General features: G+C 49.2%; 2 protein-coding genes across 4 annotated transcripts in view; both read left to right on the forward strand.

Annotated features, from left to right (window-relative positions):
• Positions 1–3,320: 3,320 nt before the first annotated feature.
• Positions 3,321–17,851, forward strand: part of LOC119964302 (netrin-G1-like) — a 100,884-nt gene continuing 86,353 nt past the window's right edge. For all 3 annotated transcript variants that reach the window (XM_038793584.1, XM_038793583.1, XM_038793585.1), the window contains exons 1-2: positions 3,321–3,458; positions 15,858–16,781. In XM_038793584.1, coding sequence (XP_038649512.1) covers positions 16,539–16,781 — 243 coding nt within the window. In that variant the 5' untranslated portion in view covers positions 3,321–3,458; positions 15,858–16,538. The remainder of the gene's footprint in view (positions 3,459–15,857; positions 16,782–17,851) is intronic.
• The window catches only part of LOC119964301 (netrin-G1-like), a 728,862-nt gene continuing 714,347 nt past the window's right edge, over positions 3,337–17,851 (forward strand). The window contains exon 1 of the mRNA XM_038793578.1: positions 3,337–3,458. The gene's annotated coding sequence lies outside the window, so the exon portion shown is untranslated. The remainder of the gene's footprint in view (positions 3,459–17,851) is intronic.

Consider the following 17,851-nt stretch of genomic DNA (forward strand, 5'->3'; position numbering starts at 1 on the left):
TGGGAATGTTTAATATTCACACTGGGAGTGTTTAATATTCTCACTGGGAATGTTTAATATTCACACTGGGAATGTTTAATATTCACACTGGGAATGTTTAATATTCTCACTGGGAATGTTTAATATTCTCGCTGGGAATGTTTAATATTCACACTGGGAATGTTTAATATTCACACTGGGAGTGTTTAATATTCTCACTGGGAATGTTTAATATTCACACTGGGAATGTTTAATATTCTCACTGGGAATGTTTAATATTCTCACTGGGAGTGTTTAATATTCTCACTGGGAATTTTTAATATTCTCACTGGGAGTGATTAATATTCACACTGGGAATGTTTAATATTCTCACTGGGAGTGTTTAATATTCACACTGCATAAGATTAAGATGCATGGAATTAAGGGTAAAGTAGTAGCATGGATAGAGGATTGGTTAATTAATAGAAAGCAAAGAGTGGGGATTAATGTGTGTTTCTCTGGTTGGCAATCAGTAGCTAGTGGTGTCCCTCAGGGATCCATGTTGGGCCCACAATTGTTCACAATTTACATAGATGATTTGGAGTTGGGGACCAAGGGCAATGTGTCCAAGTTTGTAGATGACACTATGATGAGTGGTAAAGCGAAAAGTGCAGAGGGTACTGGAAGTCTGCAGAGGGATTTGGATAGGTTACGTGAATGGGCTAGGGTCTGGCAGATGGAATACAATGTTGACAAATGTGAGGTTACCCATTTTGGTCGGAATAACAGCAAACGGTATTATTATTTAAACGATAAAATATTAAAGCATGCCGCTGTGCAGAGAGACCTGGGTGTGCTAGTGCATGAGTCACAGAAAGTTGGTTTACAGGTGCAACTGGTGATTAAGAAGGCAAATGAAATTTTGTCCTTCATTGCTAGAGGGATGGAGTTTAAGACTAGGGAGGTTATGTTGCAATTGTATAAGGTGTTAGTGAGGCCACACCTGGAGTATTGTGTTCAGTTTTGGTCTCCTTACTTGAGAAAGGACGTACTGGTGCTGGAGGGTGTGCAGAGGAGATTCACTAGGTTAATCCCAGAGCTGAAGGGATTGGATTACGGGGAGAGGTTGAGTAGACTGGGACTATACTCGTTAGAATTTAGAAGGATGAGGGGGGATCTTATAGAAACATTTAAAATTATGAAGGGAATAGATAGGATAGATGCGGGCAGGTTGTTTCCACTGGCGGGTGAAAGCAGAACTAGGGGGCATAGCCTCAAAATAAGGGGGAGTAGATTTAGGACTGAGTTTAGGAGGAACTTCTTCACCCAAAGGGTTGTGAATCTATGGAATTCCTTGCCCAGTGAAGCAGTTGCGGCTCCTTCATTACATGTTTTTAAGGTAAAGATAGATAGTTTTTTGAAGAATAAAGGGATTAAGGGTTATGGTGTTCGGGACGAAAAGTGGAGCTGAGTCCACAAAAGATCAGCCATGATCTCATTGAATGGCGGAGCAGGCTCGAGGGGCCAGATGGCCGACTCCTGCTCCTAGTTCTTATGTTCCTATGTTTAATTTTCTCACTGGGAATGTTTAATATTCACACTGGGAATGTTTAATATTCACACTGGGAGTTTTTAATATTCACACTGGGAATGTTTAATATTCTCACTGGGAATGTTTAATATTCACACTGGGAATGTTTAATATTCACACTGGGAGTGTTTAATATTCACACTGGGTGTGTTTAATATTCTCACTGGGAATGTTTAATATTCTCACTGGGAATGTTTAATATTCACACTGGGAATGTTTAATATTCACACTGGGAATGTTTAATATTCACACTGGGAGTGTTTAATATTCACACTGGGAATGTTTAATATTCTCACTGGGAATGTTTAATATTCACACTGGGAATGTTTAATATTCTCACTGGGAATGTTTAATATTCTCACTGGGAATGTTTAATATTCTCACTGGGAGTGTTTAATATTCACACTGGGAATGTTTAATATTCACACTGGGAATGTTTAATATTCTCACTGGGAACGATTAATATTCAAACTGGGAATGTTTAATATTCTCACTGGGAGTGTTTAATATTCACACTGGGAATGTTTAATATTCTCACTGGGAATGTTTAATATTGACACTGGGAATGTTTAATATTCACACTGGGAATGTTTAATATTCTCACTGGGAATGTTTAATATTCACACTGGAAGTGTTTAATATTCTCATTGGGCATGTTTAATATTCACACTGGGAATGTTTGATGTTCACACTGGGAATGTGTCTCATTCTCACTGAATATCTGTACCTATTGGGTTAATGGTGCAGAAATCAAGTAAGATTCATATGTAGGAGTATACAGGTGTACGTGATGTGCATGCAGGGTTAATATATTCAAATAAGGTTATATATAGGATTATAAAGTTGTATATGCTGTCGACATGCGGTTAATGTCTGTAGATATTAAAATATGGTTTATATATGATTATAAAGTTTTATATGATGTCTATATGGGGTTAATGTCTGTAGATGTTAAAAAAGATTGATGAAATGAAAATGAAATGAAAATCGCTTATTGTCACGAGTAGGCTTCAATGAAGTTACTGTGAAAAGCCCCTAGTTGCCACATTCCGGCGCCTGTTCGGGGAGGCTGGTACGGGAATCGAACCGTGCTGCTGGCCTGCTTGGTCTGCTTCAAAAGCCAGCGATTTAGCCTGGTGAGCTAAACCATATATAGGGTTATAAGGTTGTATATGAAAATGAAAATGAAAATCGCTTATTGTTACAAGTAGGCTTCAAATGAAGTTACTGTGAAAAGCCCCTAGTCACTACATTCCGGCGCCTGTTCGGGGAGGATGTCAATATGGGGTTAAAGTCTGTAGATGCTGGTTTATATATAGAATTATAAAGTTGTATATGATGTCTATATGGGGCTACTGTCTGTAGATATTACAGTCAGTCTACACAGGGACATATTCCAGCCTGTCCCTCTGCACACACACACAGGTATCTGGGGAGTTTTGCCATTACTGCTGTCCTTGTTCTCACACACAGGATTGTGCCCCTCCCTCATTGCCCTCCAACACTGAGGGAGCCAGGCTGAGGAAGGGGATTTACAGAGAAGCTGGACACAGTGAGTGAGGAACTGCTCATTCATTCCAGTCTCCAGTTCTCCACACTGTCTGTGTCTCTGCCTGCTGCCCATAGACAGTGTTTACAAAGCTTTCACACTCCCAATAACACTGAATTAAAGACGGCACCGCTCCAATCTGCCGGGTGCTGACTTCCCCGTGTTGCTTCACTGAGGATGTTGCTGTCGATCCGGATTCTGGACATGTCCAACTATGGAGAGCAGAGATTCTTCAGCGGCCCCCAGTCAACACGCGCCTCTCAGACAGAAACCCGACTCACACCGGCAGCTTGAAAGTGGAGCTGGGTCGGTGCAGAGGCTGAAATAATCCTCGGCAGGAATCACCTTCAGAGAGAGCTGGTGAGTGAGAGAGAAAGAGGGCGTCTTGCAGAAGCTGGGCAGCGCAAATCATCAGAGTGTGGACAGTGTAAAGTCCTTCTGACAACAACAAGCTGTGTTTATCTAGCACCGTTAACTAGTATAATGTTCAAAGGAATGTCAATCAGTCCAGGAATTAACAGCAAGACATCAGAAGCAGATATCGGGACAGGTCAACAGAAACCCTGTGAAGTGGGGGAGTTTTCAGGAGCAGAGAGAGCCAGAGAGAATCACAGAGAGCCAGAGAGTGTCAGAGAGAATCAGATTGTCAGAGAGAGACAGAGAGGCAGAGAGAGTCAGAGAGAGAGCCAGAGAGAATCAGAGAGTCAGAGAGAGTCAGAGAGAGTGTCAGAGAGAATCAGAGAGTCAGAGAGAGACAGAGAGGCAGAGAGTGTCAGAGAGAATCAGAGAGTCAGAGAGTGTCAGAGAGAATCAGAGAGTCAGAGAGAGCCAGAGAGAATCACAGAGAGCCAGAGAGTGTCAGAGAGAATCAGATTGTCAGAGAGAGACAGAGAGGCAGAGAGAGTCAGAGAGGCAGAGAGAGTGTCAGAGAGAGTCAGAGAGAATCACAGAGAGTGTCAGAGAGAACCAGAGAGAATCACAGAGAGTCAGAGAGTGTCAGAGAGAATCAGATTGTCAGAGAGAGACAGAGAGGCAGAGAGAGTCAGAGAGAGAGCCAGAGAGAATCACAGAGAGGGTCAGAGAGAATCAGATTGTCAGAGAGAGAGACAGAGTGTCAGAGAGAGGCAGAGAGGCAGAGAGAGTCAGAGAGAATCACAGAGAGTCAGAGAGTGTCAGAGAGAACCAGAGAGTCAGAGAGAGAGACAGAGAGGCAGAGAGAGTGTCAGAGAGAGGCAGAGAGTGTCAGAGAGAGCCAGAGAGAATCACAGAGAGTCAGAGAGTGTTAAGAGAACCAGAGAGAATCAGAGAGTCAGAGAGAGACAGAGAGGCAGAGAGAGTCAGAGAGAGTGTCAGAGAGAGGCAGAGAGTACCAGAGAGAATCAGAGAGTCAGAGAGAGACAGAGAGGCAGAGAGAGTCAGAGAGAGTGTCAGAGAGAGGCAGAGAGTGTCAGAGAGAACCAGAGAGAGCCAGAGAGAATCACAGAGAGTCAGAGAGTGTCAGAGAGAATCAGAGAGAGACAGAGAGGCAGAGAGAGAGTCAGAGAGAGAGTCAGAGAGAGTGTCAGAGAGAGGCAGAGAGTGTCAGAGAGAGCCAGAGAGAGTCGGAAAGAATCAGAGAGAGTCAGAAAGAGGCAGAGAGAATCAGAGAGAGTCAGAAAGAGGCAGAGAGAATCGGAGAGTGTCAGAGAGAATCAGAGAGAGGCAGAGAGTTGGAGAGGTTTGGGGAGGAATCCCAGAGTTTAGGGGCCAGGCAGCTGAAGGTAATGGTGGCAGATTAAAATCAGGGATGTTGCAGAGACAGAGTGAGAGCAGCACAGAGATCTGGGAGGGTTGTAGAGCTGGAGGAGATTACAGAGATAGGGAGGGGCTGGGATATGGAGGGATTTGATGATTTGATGATGGAGATGTTGCTGGATTGGGAGCCAGTGTAGGTCAGTGAGCACAGGGGGTGATGGGTGAACGGGGCGTGGGACACACACAGCAGAGTTTTGGAGGAGCTGGAGTTTTTGCAGGGTGGAGATTGGAGGCTTGGCCAGGGGAATATTGGACTATTCGACTGTGGAGGTGACACAGACACAGATTGTTCCAGTGGGACAATAAACAAGAAACCGTGTGGAGAAATGTGTCACTGTTAGCGATTGAGAATTGGAGGGAATGTGGGAGTTCGGCAGTGAGCTATCCTCTCTGTCTCTCACCCCTCCCTCAATGTGCTCTCACACTGACCACCCACCAATCACAGAGAGATTAAATCAGGATGTGGGTGAGGTTAGAATTGGAGCTTTGCAGAGACCCCCTGCTTTTGTTTCTGTGGGAGCCAAGTGCGGAATTTCAAAGCTCTGTTTATACTTTGATCGATTCCTTTTCCCGCAGATATCTTTAAAATCTAATCTAAGGATCAGGTTACAGAACTCTTTCTAAACACAAATAAATCCCTGGTTATTGCTGGTGTTGTTCTGAGGTTTATAAAACTGACATGTTAATTGTTGGTCTGGGGAAAAGTGTGGAGCAGAGATTGGAGCAAATTCCTTTCACTGTTTAGATCATTGATTACAGTCGATTTCTCGTTAACCCTGGATCCAGACTGGTTTGAAACCTCTGGAATGTTAATGATGAAGAATTAGAAAGTTGGGAGTAAATGATGGGGGTTGGTTCTGAAATGGGGAGTTGGTGTGGATCAGTTTAACACAGAGAGCTGGTGTTAGTGACAGAGTGAGTTAGACACAACAGCGAATCAAACCCTCACATTTACCCTGTTATACTGTCAGGATCAGACCAGCCAGGAATTTTATACCTCCTCTGCTCAGGTCTGAACTGAGGGTTTGTATCTCTGTGATGAGTTGCTCAAAGCTCAGGGTATCACAAAATGATGAGACTAATGATCAGATAATGCCTTTAGTGAGGTTTTTCTCGGGATATTCAGCAGAAAACAGAACAGAAACCATCTGCACCTCTTCCAAATATTCCCCAGAGATCTGGCACATCCACCTGAGTGGGTAATCCCTCAGTACTGACCCTCTGACAGTGCGGCACTCCCTCAGTACTGACCCTCTGACAGTGCGGCACTCCCTCAGTACTGACCCTCTGACAGTGCGGCGCTCCCTCAGTACTGACCCTCTGACAGTGCAGCACTCCCTCAGTACTGACCCTCTGACAGTGCAGCACTCCCTCAGTACTGACCCTCTGACAGTGCGGCACTCCCTCAGTACTGACCCTCTGATGGTTCAACACTCCCTCAGTACTGACCCTCTGACAGTGCTGCAGTCCCTCGGTACTGACCCTCTGACAGTGCAGCACTCCCTCAGTACTGACGCTCTGACAGTGCAGCACTCCCTCAGTACTGACCCTCCCACAGTGCAGCACTCCCATGGTACTGACCCTCTGACAGTGCAGCACTCCCTCAGTACTGACCCTCTGACAGTGCAGCACTCCCTCAGTACTGACCCTCTGACAGTGCAGCACTCCCTCAGTACTGACCCTCTGACAGTGCAGCACTCCCTCAGTACTGACCCTCTGACAGTGCAGTACTCCCTCAGTACTGACCGTCCCACAGTGCAGCACTCCCTCAGTACTGACCCTCTGGCAGTGCAGCACTCCCTCAGCACTGACCCTCTGACAGTGAAGCACTCCCTCAGTACTGACCCTCTGACAGTGCAGCACTCCCTCAGTATTGACCCTCTGACAGTGCGGCGCACCCTCAGTACTGACCCTCTGACAGTGCAGCACTCCCTCAGTACTGACCCTCTGACAGTGCAGCAATCCCTCAGTACTGACCCTCTGACAGTGCAGCACTCCCTCAGTACTGACCCTCTGACAGTGCAGCACTCCCTCAGTACTGACCCTCTGACAGTGCAGCACTCCCTCAGTACTGACCCTCTGACAGTACAGCACTGCCTCAGTACTGACCCTCTGACAGTGCGGCGCTCCCTCAGTACTGACCCTCTGACAGTGCAGCACTCCCTCAGTACTGACCCTCTGACAGTGTGGCGCTCCCTCAGTACTGACCCTCTGACAGTGCAGCGCTCCCTCAGTACTGACTCGCTGACAGTGCGACACTCCCTCAGTACTGACCCTCTGACAGTGCAGCACTCCCTCAGTACTGACCCTCTGACAGTGTGGCGCTCCCTCAGTACTGACCCTCTGACAGTGCAGCGCTCCCTCAGTACTGACTCGCTGACAGTGCAACACTCCCTCAGTACTGACCCTCTGACAGTGCGGCACTCCCTCAGTACTGACCCTCTGACAGTGGGGCACTCCCTCAGCACTGACCCTCTGACAGTGCAGCACTCCCTCAGTACTGACCCTCTGACAGTGCAGCACTCCCTCAGTACTGACCCTCCGACAGTGCAGCACTCCCTCAGTACTGACGCTCTGACAGTGCAGCACACCCTCAGTACTGACCCTCCAACAGTGCGGCACTCCCTCAGTACTGACCCTCCAACAGTGCGGCGCTCCCTCAGTACTGACCCTCTGACAGTGCGGCTCTCCCTCAGTACTGACCCTCCCACAGTGCGGTGCTCCCTCAGTACTGACCCTCTGACAGTGCGGCTCTCCCTCAGTACTGACCCTCCAACAGTGCGGCGCTCCCTCAGTACTGACCCTCCAACAGTGCGGCGCTCCCTCAGTACTGACCCTCTGACTGTGCGGCTCTCCCTCAGTACTGACCCTCCCACAGTGCGGTGCTCCCTCAGTACTGACTCTCTAGCAGTGTGGCACTCCCTCAGTACTGACCCTTTAGCATGGTGTGGGTGTGGGTGTGGGAACTGGCTTGATGGCAGTGGGATACTGTGGGGTGTCCCTGATGGGACTGAGAGGGTTTAATCGGATTGAGTTTGAGTTCTCAGTGATCCTGGGAATGGGGCCAGGTTGGCCGGCAGGAAAGGCTCGATCATCGTTTACTCCCTCTTTCTGGGGATGATTGAGATGGCTGACTGGAAAGGCTGATTGAGGACTGAGACCATTCACAGTGGAGCAGGGGAGTTACTGACATGTCAAATGGGATTGAAACCTCTGGGGCCATTCGCAATGGTCTGTGGGAGGGTGTGGACGATTTTTACGATTACATTGAAAGGCGAGGCTCGATGGGCTGAATGGACTCACTCTGCTCCAGCTTCTGGGGTTGCATTTATTTCTTGAGTTAAATATGGGGTTTTGGGTGAGGGGGGGCAGGGAAACTGCAGACGGGGACAGCTGAAATACTCCATCTCCACGGAGCCGAGGTCCCAGGTTCGATCCCGGCTCTGGGTCACTGTCCGTGTGGAGTTTGCCCATTCTCCCCGTGTCTGCGTGGGTTTCACCCCCACAACCCAAAGATGCGCAGGGTAGGTGGACTGGCCATGCTAAATTGGAAAAAATTAATCTCTTTCCCCCCTCCCCTCCGCAGTGCACCAGGCTCGCGGGTATCTCGGTGGAGAGAGGGGTGGCTTCAATGGTCGTTGTCATTGACAGCAGCAGGATCAGAGAATCAGGCCAGCCGCGTTCGGATCGCCACATCCCGCAACCGAGAATCACCCGGCTGGGAGGCCGCAGAATTGACCCCAGTGTGTTTCACTCTTGCACAAACACCAGGACAACAAATGAAGCCATTCATTCCATCATGCCCGTGCTAGCTCTTTAGAAGTGTTATCCACACATTCTCACTCTCCTGCTCTTTGCTTGTATCCCATCGCCCTAGTTACAAAGGGACATCAGATACCCCGCAGGCCAAGGTTACAGAAGCATCCTGACCAATCCCAGCCCAACACTGTGCAGACTTGGATCCACCAACCCTCACCCACATTAACAAAACTCTAATCACATTGGTTGCCTTATTTTTATATAAGTCCGAAGACCCGCACATCCAGACATGGGAGCAGCTTCTTCCCCACAGCTACAAGACTCCTCAACGACTCCCCCTCGGACTGATCTGTTCCCTGTAAGAACACTATTCACGATGCCCTATGCTGCTCTTGCTCATGTATTTGCTTTGTTTGGCCCCTTGTTCTGCACTGTAACCAATCACTGTTTGTCGATGTTCCATTTGTCAATGTTCTCTGTTCATTATTCTTATGTCTACTATGTACGTACTGTGTACGTTCCCTCGGCTGCAGAAAAATACTTTTCACTGTACTTCGGTAAATGTGTCTGACAAAGTCTGTTCGAGTTCTTTGAGGAGGTAACAAGCAAGTTAGACGAAGGAGAACCAGTGGACATGATTAATTTAGATTTCTAGAAGGCCTTTGACATGGTGCTGCATAGGAGACCGTTAAACAAGTTAAGAGCCCATGGTGTTAAGGGTAAGATCCTGGCATGGATAGAGGATTGGCTGACTGGCAGAAGGCAGAGAGTGGTGAAGTTAAAACTCACCACTATTCTTAGAATTCCCCCTATACCAAAAAAAAGGTTGATATTCTAAATGGTGAACAGGGATTCTCACTCCCTGACTCCGATGCAGGCTTCTGTGGGTGCTATTCAGGTCAAACTATCTTTTCAAGTTATCCCCCGGTATAACCCATACCTTCGCCGAAGAATTTTACCTACTTACCCCTTAATAGCATCGATGTCCTGGGTCCTGCGTTATTAAGGAAGTGAAGTAAGCTAATAACCACTTTTTCAGGTTAAGTTATTTTTATTATTATATTTTTTCTTTTAAAAGCTGCAAACACTTTCTTTACAGAAAGGAAAAAAGATCTTGCTTCTGGCTGCTGCTGGTTGGTTGTACAGACCTTCAGGCCCACCCTGACAATCGATGTTCTTAAAATCTGGTCTTCTTGAGTTGTATTCGCTGGTGAACTCGGTTGCTGTGTCCTGTCCTTCCCATGCACCGAGCTGTGAGAGCTGGCTCTGGCTCTGCCCTTTCTTCCGGTGGTTTATATTCTCTTTCGAAGAGTTATTAAGTTTTAACGACTTTATTGTAAATGGGCTTGTTTCACTTTGATAGTTTATAAGTATCTTTGATGTAAACATTTTACTACAACTAATTATTCATTTTGGGCATATCGTCTCCTCTCAGATCTGATTAAACAATGCTTTGGTTTCAATAGTTAACTTTTATTTCTGTGATTTCGAATCGTTTAATTTTCCAATTGTCCCCAGCTCATAACTTTGCCTTTGATTTTGACTTAAATTATGTTTCTCGTAGACAGGTCGTCTCCAATTTTATTTTAATTGACTTGATGTTCGTAGAATTTTACACTTTAGAATTGACACCAAATTCGACTGGGCATCTTCCATCCTTTCCAGCTGTTTACTAAGAGAGTTTATTCAATTAAGGTGTGAAACTTTGCTTTTAGCTGTATGCTAAAATTTAACTTGGTTATGACTTGAAAGACTTGCCTGTTTTAAACATTCGTCACTTAATGCAATTGAAACTCTCATCCATGCTTTTCAGATGCTTCCTGAGATAGTTACATTCCATGAAGGTGTGAGCCATTGTTTTAGCTTACCACATGAAACCTGTGTGTTTGCTAAACCTGCTTGTGAGCAAGAATCTGCATTTTATAACCCTGCTCTTTGAAGCTGCTATTAACCTTTTGTGGGATCTTTCCCTGTATCCTCTCAAACCAGATATTGCCAGACTTCCATGTTTCAAATGACACATTTTTCTGTATTTTCAAGAACAGTGGGGATAAAGGGGTCTTTTTCAGGATGGCAGCCGGTGACTAGTGGTGTGCCTCAGGGGTCGGTGCTGGGACCACAACTTTTAACAATGTACATCAATGATCTGGAAGGAGGTACTGAAGGCACTGTTACTAAGTTTGCAGGATGATACAAAGATCTGTAGAGGGTCAGGTAGTATTGAGGAAGCAAGGGGGCTGCAGAAGGATTTGGACAGGCTAGGAGAGTGGGCAGTGAAGTGGCAGATGAAAGCACAATGTGGAAAAGTGTGAGGTTATGCACTTTGGAAGGAGGAATCTAGGCATAGACTATTTTCTAAATGGGGAATTGCTTCGGAAAGCAGAAGCACAAAGGGACTTGGGAGTCCTTGTTCACGATTCTCTTCAGGTTAACGTGCAGGTTCAGTCAGCAGTTAAGAAGGCAAATGCAATGTTAGCATTCATGTCAAGAGGGCTAGAATACAAGACCAGGGATGTATTTCTGAGGCTGTATAAGGCTCTGGTCAGACCCCATTTGGAATATTGTGAGCAGTTTCGGGCCCCGTATCTAAGGAAGGATGTGCTGACCTTGGAAAGGGTCCAGAGGAGGTTCGCAAAGGATGATCCCTGGAATGAAGAACTTGTCGTATGAGAAACGGTTGAGGACTCTGGGTCTGTACTCGAAGTTTGGAAGGATGAGAGGGTATCTTATTGAAACGTGCAAGATACTGCTCAGCCTGGATAGAGTGGACGTGGAGAGAATGTTTCCACTTGTAGGAGAAAGTAGACCAGAGGACACCATCTCAGACTAAAGGGACAATCCTTTAAAACAGAGATGAGGAGGAATTTCTTCAGCCAGAGGGTGGTGAATCTGTGGAACTCTTTGCCGCAGAAGGCTGTGGAGGCCAAATCACTGAGTGTCTTTAAGACAGAGATAGATAGGTTCTTGATTAATAAGGGGATCAGGGGTTATGGGGAGAAGGCAGGAGAATGGGGATGATAAAATATCAGCCATGATTGAATGGCGGAGCAGACTTGATGGGTCGAGTGGCCTAATTCTGCTCCTGTGTCTTATGCTTTATGTGACAATAAATTAAATCAAATAAACAACAACAGAATATTTTCACATTCCAAATATCGGGTGGAATTCTGCCAAATTATTTCGAAGTACGGTCTCTGGTGGGAATGGAGGAGGGTTTACCGCTGGCTGATTGGTCGAGATTCAGACACCCCCCCCCCCCCCCCCCCCGCCGCCCCCCACTGCGTGGAGATTTTGTCAGACTCAGGGGGGTGGGGGGAGTTTGGACCGGCTCCAAGAGGGCGGGGCCTCAACAGGCCGCAAAGCCGGCGTCACAGAGATCGGAGCCCCCTTTAAACAGGAGCCCCCCCATCTCAATGTAATTATACAGCAGGCCCCTCCCTGCCCCTAACACCACAGTCCTCGAGCCCCTCCCCCTCTCCTCCTACCCCCAACATCAACATCCCCCCTCGCCCCCCTCCCCCCCCGCTCCCCCAACATCACCATCCTCAACCCCCTCGCCCCCTCCCCCCAACATCACCATCCCCCCTCACCCCCTCCCCCTTCCCCCTCCCGTTCCCCCAACATCACCATCCCCCCTCTCCCCCCTCCCGCTCCCCCCAATATCCCCCCCCTCACCCCCTCCCCCCCCAACATCACCATCCTCAACCCCCTCCCCCTCCCACTCCCCCAACATCAACATCCCCCCTCAACCCCTCCCTCCCCAACATCACCGTCCTCCACCCCCTCCCCCCCAGCTCCCCCCCAACATCACCATCCCCCCTCTCCCCCTCTCCTCCTACCCCCAACATCAACATCCCCCTCGCCTCCCTCCCCCCCCGCTCCCCCAACATCACCATCCTCAACCCCCTCGCCCCCTCCTCCTCCCCCCAACATCACCATCCTCCACCCTCTCTCCCCCCCCTCTCCCCAACATCACCATCCTCCACTCCGTCGCCCCCTCCCCCTCAACATCACCATCCTCCACCCCCGCGCCCCGGTCTGCCCCCAAGTCTCATACCCTGGAACAGCGCCTCCTGTCTGTCCCCCCCCTCCCCCCCCAGACACACACCCTGGGACAGAGCGTCTGGAACAGCGCCTCCTGTCTGCCCCCCCCCCCCAGACACACACCCTGGGACAGAGCGTCTGGAACAGCACCTCCTGTCTGCCCCCCCCCCCCCCCCCCCCAGACTCACACCCTGGGACAGAGCGTCTGGAACAGTGCCTCCTGTCTGCCCCCCCCCCCCCCCCCCCACCCAGACTCACACCCTGTGATAGAGCATTTAGACAAACAGACAAACACAGAGGGGAAAAGAGGGGTGTAAAACAATGATGAACGTAACAGGATGAGTATTTGTTTGATATATTTGTGTCCGAGCACTTTCCCATGGCCTAGTCATTCAGCTCGAGGTTTCTGCTTTCATCCTGGAATGATTTTCACTGTCGATTCCTCCAGGACCTCTCGGTTCAGAACTACAGCAGCTACGCAGCTTTGCTGGAGAGAGAGACAGACAGAGAGAGGCTCGCTGCTTTGTCTCCGAGTGTCCAGGACATGACTATTCATTCCCTGGTTCTCTGGAAACAATCCCACTGGAGAAGATTTCAATCACCGCATGTTGCTGGGCGGAATACGGCTTTTTCCCAACTCATTGGCCAAAAACAATCAGGGTTCTGCAGTTCGAAAGCTTGCAGAGTGTATTATACTGTAACGTTTCACTTCCTCACTTCCTCCTCCAACTTAAAAGATCAAATATAATAAGGGCCAAAGAAAGGAAAAAGGAGAAGAGAGAAACAACAGGAAGGGATTAACAAAGAATTTGCTGAGAGATTGGAGAGGGTGAGAGTGTGTTGGGGATTGGAGAGGATGAGTGTGTGTTGGAGAGGGTGAGTGTGTGTTGGAGAGGGTGAGTGTGTGTTGGAGAGGGTGAGTGTGTGTTGGGGAGATTGGAGAGGGTGAGTGTGTGTTGGGATTGGAGAGGGTGAGTGTGTGTTGGGGATTGGAGAGGGTGAGTGTGTGTTGGGGATTGGAGAGAGTGAGTGTGTGTTGGGGATTGGAGAGGGTGAGTGTGTGTTGGAGAGGGTGAGTGTGTGTTGGAGAGGGTGAGTGTGTGTTGGAGAGGGTGAGTGTGTGTTGGGGAGATTGGAGAGGGTGAGTGTGTGTTGGGGATTGGAGAGGGTGAGTGTGTGTTGGGGATTGGAGAGGGTGAGTGTGTGTTGGGGATTGGAGAGGGTGAGTGTGTGTTGGAGAGGGTGAGTGTGTGTTGGAGAGGGTGAGTGTGTGTTGGAGAGGGTGAGTGTGTGTTGGGGAGATTGGAGAGGGTGAGTGTGTGTTGGGGATTGGAGAGGGTGAGTGTGTGTTGGGGATTGGAGAGGGTGAGTGTGTGTTGGGGATTGGAGAGGGTGAGTGTGTGTTGGGGATTGGAGAGGGTGAGTGTGTGTTGGGGATTGGAGAGGGTGAGTGTGTGTTGGGGATTGGAGAGGGTAAGTGTGTGTTGGGGATTGGAGAGGGTAAGTGTGTGTTAGGGATTGGAGAGGAAGAGTGTGTGTTGGTGATTGGAGAGGGTGAGTGTGTGTTGGAGAGGGTGAGTGTGTGTTGGGGATTGGGAGAGGGTGAGTGTGTGTTGGGGATTGTAGAGGGTGAGTGTGTGTTGGGGATTGGAGAGAGTGAGTGTGTGTTGGGGATTGGAGAGGGTGAGTGTGTGTTGGGGATTGGAGAGAGTGAGTGTGTGTTGGAGAGGGTGAGTGTGTGTTGGGGATTGGGGAGGGTGAGTGAGTGTTGGAGAGGGTGAGTGTGTGTTTGGGGATTGGAGAGGGTGAGTGTGTGTTGGGATTGGAGAGGGTGAGTGTGTGTTGGGGATTGGAGAGGGTGAGTGTGTGTTGGAGAGGGTGAGTGTGTGTTGGGATTGGAGAGGGTGAGTGTGTGTGGGGGGATTGGAGAGGGTAAGTGTGTGTTGGGGAATGGAGAGGGGTGAGTGTGTGTTGGGGGATTGGAGAGGGTGAGTGTGTGTTGGGGAATGGAGAGGGTGAGTGTGTGTTGGGGGATTGGAGAGGGTGAGTGTGTGTTGGGGATTGGAGAGGGTGAGTGTGTGTTGGAGATTGGAGAGAGTGAGTGTGTGTTTGGGAATGGAGAGGGTGAGTGTGTGTTGGGGATTGGAGAGGGTGAGTGTGTGTTGGGATTGGAGAGGGTGAGTGTGTGTTGGGGATTAGAGAGGGTGAGTGTGAGTTGGAGAGGGTGAGCGTGAGTTGGGGATTGGAGAGGGTGAGTGTGTGTGGAGAGGGTGAGTGTGTTTTGGGGATTGGAGAGGGTGAGTGTGTGTTGGAGAGGGTGAGTGTGTGTTGGGGATTGGAGAGGGTGAGTGTGTGTTGGGGATTGGAGAGGGTGAGTGTGTGTTGGGGATTGGAGAGGGTGAGTGTGAGGTTGGGGGATTGGAGAGGGTGAGTGTGTGTTGGAGAGGGTGAGTGTGTGTTGGAGAGGGTGAGTGTGCGTTGGAGAGGGTGAGTGTGTTTTGGAGAGGGTGAGTGTATGTTGGAGAGGGTGAGTGTGTGTTAGAGAGGGTGAGTGTGTGTTGGAGAGGGTGAGTGTGTGTTGGAGATTGGAGAGGGGGAGCCTGGTTTGGGGGATTGTGCAGCAGAGTCACATTGAGCTCCAGAAGGTGTGTGTCGATGGTGATGCTCGGTCTGATGGGGAACAGCATTCTGGGGGAGGATGTGAGACATTCGGAGACTATTTCTGTTTACCGTGTAGCAGTTTAGAAAATCCCGTAGTATTTATTACAGAAAATGGTTTATAAATATCTCTGTGTTATTCTGTATCTCAGTCACTACCCAGAGTATCACCTTGTGTTGTAAAACAGACTGTGGGTTGGGTCACCAAACTCTGAGTTTGTGTTTGACGGAGAGACACATTTCTATAAGAATGAGAATTACTGTTTGTATTTTCAGTTTGAGCTGCTGCTGAGTTTGGGGAGATGATGGATTGAGGAGAATAGTTTTTCTCTTGTTTGAGATCTTTACATGTCTCCTTTATTCCGATTGGCTGCTGAGTTCCTAATTGGGTCTTCATTTCCCTGTAACCTTGCAGCTGATTGGACGGAGGGACTGAGGGTCAGGTTCGAAGGTCAGGAGCAACAACTATTCCCAAATCCATTGATTTACTTTCTCTCCTGACAGGGAACTGATGCCGCAAGGAAGAGAAAAGTCGATGGAAAACCAACTCTGACCAGGAAGTCATCATCTCATTGGCTCCCAATGCTGACTGATTAGCCAATCAGAACGTCTGCCTGCTGTAGCCAGGAGCTGGAAATCCCAAATCCGGGAACATCCCCAACAACACTGGGAAAACAGCTGGAATTCCCAACACCCGGAACATCCCCAACACTGGGAACATCCCCACCAACACTGGGAAAACAGCTGGAATTCCCAACCCCCGGAACATCCCCACCAACACTGGGAAAACAGCTGGAATTCCCAACACCCGGAACATCCCCAACACCGGGAACATCCCCACCAACACTGGGAAAACAGCTGGAATTCCCAACACCCGGAACATCCCCACCAACATTGGGAAAACAGCTGGAATTCCCAACACCCGGAACATCCCCACCAACATTGGGAAAACAGCTGGAATTCCCAACACCCGGAACATCCCCACCAACATTGGGAAAACAGCTGGAATTCCCAACACCCGGAACATCCCCACCAACACTGGGAAAACAGCTGGAATACCTGGAACACTTTAAGCAATACTGAGATTCTTCGTGCCTGAGTGAGAATCCAGTCGGAGTGGAGATTCCTGAATTACCCCCAGACGGATTGGGATCCTCCCTCTCTGAGAAATATCCAATCAAAGTGATGAGCTTGTTCAGCGTGCTGCCTCTTCAGGCCCTTTGGACGACCCTGTCTCTTGCTGCCCAGCATTTCCCATCCTGGGGTCACTATGATCTGTGTAAGACTCAGGTTCACTGGGATCAGGGGCTCAGTTGGGATTATATGGCTTGCCAGCCTGAGGCTGCTCTGCTCACCAGATTCCTGAAGATCAGGCTAGATCCCTCCAACAGTACTTGTGGAGAAATCCCCGAGATGTACTGCACACTGGTGAGTAAAAACCTTTCTGAATCACTCTCTGTTCTGGAATGGACACTCACTGAATGGCTTTTATTCAAATGAATTCCCTTCAAACCACCACACTGGATTATTATTCACAGAGTATCTGGAACTGTGTATCTGACTGTCCAACATCCCCTGTGGGGAATGTGTCCAATTGTGTATCTGACTGTCCAACATCCCCAATGGGGAATGTGTCCAATTGTGTATCTGACTGTCCAACATCTCCAGTGGGGAATATCCAATCTCCAGTGGGGAATATCCAATATCTCTACTGGGGAATGTCCAATATTTCCAGTGGGATTGTAGGTTTGTTTGCAGACTCCGATGTTTATAATGTTCAGTCTCTGTGGAGCTGCTGGGAGATGTTTCATTGAACAAAGTTCTGATTTCGTACAAAAGCACCAGATGGGATCCAATTCATGTTTTTCTATTTCACCTTCTGTGTCCTGCAATGAAATTGTTGTATTTTAAAACCAGGACTGTTTGGAAATAATGGCTGCGTTCAGGCGGCCTCCAAGCGACCGACTTGGTCAGGACGAGGCTATTGAATTTCACATTTGTGACACTGGCTGGGCGGGATCCAGATCTGGGGCGAAATTCTCCGACCTCCCCGCCCGGGACCGGCAAAAATCCCGCCCCCGCCGTGGTGGGAATTCTCCGCCACCTGGGAATTGGCGGGGGCGGGAATCACGCTGCGCCGATCGGCGAGCCCCCTGCGGCGATTCTCCGGCCCACGATGGGCCAAAGTCCCGCCGCTGAGAGGCCTCTCCCGCCGCCGGGGTTTGAACCACCTCTGGTGGCGGCGGGATTGGCAGCGGGAGCGGCCCTGGGGTCCTGGGGGGGTTCGCGGGGCGATCGGACCCCGGGGGGGTACCCCCACGGTGGCCTGACCAACGATCGGGGCCCACCAATCGGCGGGCGGGCCAGTGCCGTGGGGGCACTCCTTTTCTTCCACCGCTGCCACGGCCTCCACCATGGCGGAGGCAGAAGAGAATCCTCCAGTGGGAATGCGCCGGTGGTGATGTCAGCGGCCGCTGACGCACCGGCGCATGCGCGAA

This window comes from Scyliorhinus canicula, chromosome 4 (assembly GCF_902713615.1).
Source record: "Scyliorhinus canicula chromosome 4, sScyCan1.1, whole genome shotgun sequence".
In the NCBI taxonomy this organism is placed as follows: Eukaryota; Metazoa; Chordata; class Chondrichthyes; order Carcharhiniformes; family Scyliorhinidae; genus Scyliorhinus; species Scyliorhinus canicula.